Source organism: Hipposideros armiger, unplaced genomic scaffold (assembly GCF_001890085.2).
Source record: "Hipposideros armiger isolate ML-2016 unplaced genomic scaffold, ASM189008v1 scaffold_83, whole genome shotgun sequence".
Classification (NCBI taxonomy): Eukaryota; Metazoa; Chordata; class Mammalia; order Chiroptera; family Hipposideridae; genus Hipposideros; species Hipposideros armiger.
In genome coordinates, this window is record NW_017731433.1 from 3,041,278 (window position 1) to 3,047,157 (window position 5,880).

The window sequence follows — 5,880 nt, forward strand, 5'->3', positions numbered from 1 at the left end:
TAAAAGCATGTAAGTACACAGAAATTTATTTAAGTGCATTACAGAATTTATAGTTGTTTTTTAAACAATTTTCTAACTGTATACTAAAACTGCTACTACAGAAGGAAAAATCTTTGGAATTTGTTAACCTTAAAAAGCAGTTCTTCTATGTTAAGAAGTTGGAAGTTACTTCTGTAGAGGGTCTAAAATAGAGAATTAAGCTTAACTTTCTAATGAGACGTTAGAATTTAAAGCACTGTGGTTTCTTGATTCTTCTAGGTATATGTGTGGATCTATGACCCAGTTCACTTTAAAACCTTTGTCATGGGATTAATTCTTGGTAAGTACAGTGTCTAAAATGTAGAAAGTAAAATAAAATGCAAAAGCCATGAAAAAAAATATTTAACATAAAATAGTTATTTGTAAAACGTATACTTTAAAATCAGAAGATAAATGATAAAATGAGGAAAATATTTGCAACACATTAAAGCAAATATATTTAAGAGATTAACAACTTCGTAGAAAATGGTAACGGTAGCTCATAGATAAGAAATACAGTGACCAGTAATTATGAATGATACTTAATCACACTCATAATAAATACAAAGTAAAGCAACAGTGATTAAGAGGATTACAGTTTGATAGTACCTAGTCTTAGTGAAGGTCCAGCATTTGGGAAAAATCAACATTGTCCAACAATTGATGGTATGTCCATTGTTTTCATATTTATGGAGGGCAGTTTGGCAATATCTTTCAAATTTTAAATGTATATACATTGATCCAGCTATTGTACTTCTAAGAATTTATCCCATGGCTGTCCTTAATACAGTTGCACAAAGTATCTATTCAAAAGTGTACATTGACACATTATTTTAATGCAAATCCCTCAGATTATACTTAGGAGAGTAATTAGCAAATATCTTTCAAATTTTAAATGCCTATACCTTTTGACCTAACAATTATACCTCAAAGAATTTATCCTGTGTTGTTAATCACAGTTGCACAAATGTACATGTACATTGGTAATTGTTGCACTATTGTCTATAATAGGATAAAATTGGAAACAATTCAAGTCCCTCAATAGGAGAAATGGTGAAATAAATTATAGTACCATACAACTTTTAAAGAATTAGGCAGGATGCGCTGATGGAAAGGTATCTTTTTTTTAAAGAAATTTTATTGGGGAACTGTGTTTTTCCAGGACCCATCAGCTCCCAGTCAAGTAGTTGCCTTCAATCTAGTTGTGGAGGGTGCAGCTCCTTGGCCCATGTGGGAATAGAACTGGCAACCTTGCCTGCACTCTAACCACCTGTGCTAACCGGCCGCCCCTAGAAAGATATTTATTAATAAAATAGATTAAATGGGGGGGAAAAAGCAAAAGAGTAAGAATAGTATGAGCTCATTTATGTAGAAAAAAAATTCTATGTAGCTAATTTTAATTATATATAGGCAGTCTCTGGGAGAACAAATAAGAAACAATACTGATTTAACTTCTGGGGAGTAGAGTAAGAATTGGATGAAGACTTCACTTTATACCTTTTAGGTTGTTTTTTGCTGTTTGTTTGTTTTACCTTGGGTATGTGTTATTCAGTATGGGGGCCACGGGTGGGGAGGAAAGAATGATTTAACAAATAGATAGCAGTTAAACAAAGAAGCTTGATCAATAAGGTATCATAAGACCCATTCAAAATAACTCTTTAAGAGTTGAAACTCAAACAATTCCAACCCAAACAGCTAATAGCTATTGATCACTTACTATGTACTAGTCACCTTGCTAAGTATTTTGCATGCATTATTTCATTTCATCCTTGCAACAACTTTTAAAAAATAGGAACAGGCACATAGTAAATATAAAGTAAACTAGCCTCAAAGGGGTTAAATAACTTGCCCAAGGTTTCTTAGCTTATAAATATTATAGCCTAGAATTTGAATCCTGATCTCTTTTGCTCTAAAGACCTAATAACCAGACTTCTGATTTCTTATGATTGTTCTATGTGGTCCCACTGTACTTAGAAAAAAGCTGAAAATGCTTGTATACAGTTTCCCTAGCTACCAAAAACCATCTGTATCAGAATTACTTGGTGACCTTTTTAAATGTGTAGATGTCAGAGCCCCACCCCAGAATCAGAATCTCTGATTAATTGAAATCATTTTTTGGTTAGTTTTGTTGTTAGATTTTGTTTCTTTAAGCTCCCCTTTCAGTAGACAGATATAGTAGAAAATAAAGTAGACACTATTGGAAAATGGCAGCAGTAGATCATTTAAGGAGCTAACAATTTCATATTATTTGACAGCACTTTTTTCTAATTATATGTAATTTATACTAGAAAAATCCTAACCTAATTTAAGAATAGTAGTTAAGATGTTAAGTTTAACTATGTGAAATGGCTTATAATTGACCATTTTTTATCTATAAAAATGGCAATTTTATATATTTCAATATGTTTATGTTTCCGTTTTTCTCCTTAGGAATATATTCACTGTTATGCAACCAAACCATTTAAAATCTAAAAGTTATTTGTGTAACTCTTGTTTTTTCCTGTTCCAGTGATTGCAGTGATAGCAGCCACCCTCTTCCCCCTTTGGCCAGCGGAAATGAGAGTAGGTGTTTATTACCTCAGTGTGGGTGCAGGCTGTTTCGTAGCCAGCATTCTTCTCCTTGCTGTTGGTAAGTATTATTAATGGAAAAACGTGGATATTGAGCATTTTAGACTGTAATCTGGAGCTTCAGTAAAGCTTAATAGCAAAATTAATGCAGGCAAATCAAGAAGTATATGGACCTACTTTTTGGGTCACATCCCAGAATTGACTCAGGCTTGAAGTAGTATATGTGTTTGATTTTAATTTGATCTATTCTGAAGAAAACAGATTTAATATGACTTATTCTACACATTGATATGCTTTGAAATTTAGCTACCACAAGGACATTAATATTTTTACAGTGGTTGATCATTTATCAGACGTAGTTTCAATAAAACATTTTTGTATTTTATATTTATAAATATATATTTTATATTTTGACATAAGGCAAATATTTAAATTTTATGTATGTATTCAATAAATGATTCTAAACAATTGATTTGCCATTGGGAAAAATCACTTTGCACCTGTATACCAAAATAAATTCTAGATGCACTAAGGAATTTTAAAATGTTTTTTAAAAATCAAACAAGAGGGCCGGCTGAGTGGCTCAGTTGGTTAAGAGTGCAAGCTGTGAGCAACAGAATCACCAGTTTGATTTCCACATGGCCCGAGCTGCNAAAAATCATTATGTGCACATGATCAACACTGGCATATGAGCACTTTTGAAATATGCAACAACCATTTAAGATAACCATTTTGGGGTTCTTATAAATACCATGGTTGAGAATTTTGATTTCTGTGTCTCAGATAATGAATTTTTTTTTTTATTATATGATCTCATATTGCTTTTTGCTTGTTTGTAAGTGTTTTTTTTCTTCTTCTATTCAACTTGTGTTTTAATAGGAGGAAACTCCAGGAACTCCCAAAAAGAAGGAAACTAAGAAAAAATTCAAGCTTGAGCCACATGATGATCAAGTTTTTCTGGATGGAAATGAGGTAAGAGTGTATCTATTACAGCTTATAAGTAGAAATCCAGTTTTTCATAAGAGTTTTTAGAATTTGATGCCTTCACTAAGAAAAGAAGTAATTTAAATAAATATAACCATGCAGATATAAAATCTCTTTAAAAATCAATAATTGCTCTGAATTTAGATTTATAAATACATTTTAAAAAAATCAGAATTAGGTTCAGCCATGCATGAATGATGGGAAACCTAAAATAACTGGATTAAAACAAAATAGCTGCTTGTTTCTGTCTCATCGGTGAAATCTGAGGGTAAGCAGTACTGATACGGCAGCTTGATGGGGGATCTGAGCTCTTCCTCCTGTGTGAGGGAATTAGTACATGACTGCCAAGCTTGTATCAGCATCCAAAGGAGGGAAAGAGATGGAAGGACAAGCCTGCTCTTTAAGGGCACCTTCCAGGAAGCTGGCAGTTTCATTTCTGCTTGGATTCCAGAACCTAATCACATGGTCATGCCCTACCTGCAGTAAAATCTTAGAAATGTGCGTTTTGTTTTGGGTGCTCATTTGCCCAACCAAAATACAGGATTTGCATTACTATCACAGAAAAAAGAGCAGAATGGTTAATGGAGGACACGTGGTTTCAGCCTCTTCTATCGTCAGACATACCACTTTTTATCGTCAGACATACTACTTTATGGGCCTAAAATGTTTAACATTTCTTGATGCTTAACTCAAGGAGATAGTCTTTATTTTTTTTTGCAATGGGAGATTTGTGTGGTGGAAGCCTTCCATGAAGACTGCTTGATTTAGTCATTTAACAAATAAAAAAAAACCTTAGTTATGTACTGGCCATTGAATTGTTGGGAATTTCAAGATACAGTAAAACCTTAGATTGCGAGTAACTTAGTTTGCGAGTGTTCCACAAGAGGAGCAAACATTTCTAATACATTTTAACTTGGTAAGTGAGTGATGTCTTGCAATACGAGTAGTTTGCTTCCGGAGTGAGTTATACTCGCAAACCAAGGTATTACTGTATATTTCTTCTTGCTATACCTAATACAAAAATAGTATATATAAAATAATGGTTCCAGGAGCTATGAGTTTGAAATTCTGGGAAAGCTTTCCAGAAAACATGTGTCCTAGGTTCATTTCAGACACAGTTGTATGAGAAGCTCTAGGGCGGAATCTAGGGTGTGTGTGTGTGTGTGTGTGTGTGTGTGTGTGTGTGTTGGTGTTGGTTGTATAACATGTCCCAGAGTGATTCAGATGTGAACCCAAGCTTAAGAACCACGTAATTGAAGGCCACGTAATTGAAGTTTTCATGTCTTTCCTAACATGAAAACTTAAATACCTTCAGTTAAACATCAAGCATTGGCTATATGCCAAGACATTTTTATAGGTGCTAGGAGTGGCATAATAAATAAGATAAAATTCTGTTCTTAGAAGCTCTCATAGTCTAGCAAACATAGACACTTCAAAAAATGGTACTGTGTTGGATGTGGAGTACAGCATAGGGAATAGAGTCACTGGAGCTGTAACAACTATATATACGATGTCAGAGGGGTAGTAGATTGGAGGAGGGCGGTTATCACTTTGTGAGGGGTGTAAATGTCTGTTACATTGTTTTGCATACCTGAACCTATTTTTTTTAAAAAGGTACTGTGTTGCAGTGTAGTAAGTGGATGATGTGAGAACACCAGTTAGGGAGAGTTGATTTAATCAAGAGAGGACAAGGAGATTCCAGAGATCCTGAATACTTGAGCTGAGCCTTGAAGGATGACTGGCAGATTGACAGGAGCACTGGGAAGGAGTTATAGATCTATTAGGCAAAGGAAGCAGCCTGAGCAAAACCATGGGTGCTTGCATTCCTGAAGAGGCTAGATTTTATTATGCGGAAAGAAGCATGCTTTTAAACTTTTAAAGGTGGGAAATGTCTTTAAAAACTTGTTTTTTTAGAATACTAACTGGCAGAAGTGATTTCTGTGGATCTGATTTCAAGGGGAAATGTGCAGGGTTAAAAGAAAAATGGAACCCCCGATGTTAGAAGTAGAACCAAATCAAAAATATAGTAACAAAGAGTTCTGGTCAAAAGAGAACCAGCAAACAGAAGAGTCTGTTATTTATAGAAACTTAGAGCTAAAACTGGGAGTTTTATGGATGATGATTAAGCAGAGTTCCGATTGTTCTGAATGAAGTCAATTTCTGTTGTTTAAGTAAATTAAGCTTTCAAGCAGTAGTTTCCAGCTTATAGTTTACAGACATTCCATAGGGAAGCAGGCAATGAAATTATTGCAGGGAGTAATAGAATCTTTACATTCACTAAGCATGATCTTTAATAATGGTTCTTTGCAT

General features: G+C 34.2%; 1 protein-coding gene across 1 annotated transcript in view; it reads left to right on the plus strand.

The window, feature by feature from the left end:
- Window positions 1-5,880, plus strand: part of SEC62 (SEC62 preprotein translocation factor) — a 33,934-nt gene that overhangs the window by 19,683 nt on the left and 8,371 nt on the right. Inside the window, exons 5-6 of the mRNA XM_019643917.1 lie at window positions 259-319; window positions 2,528-2,647. Coding sequence (XP_019499462.1) covers window positions 259-319; window positions 2,528-2,647 — 181 coding nt within the window. The remainder of the gene's footprint in view (window positions 1-258; window positions 320-2,527; window positions 2,648-5,880) is intronic.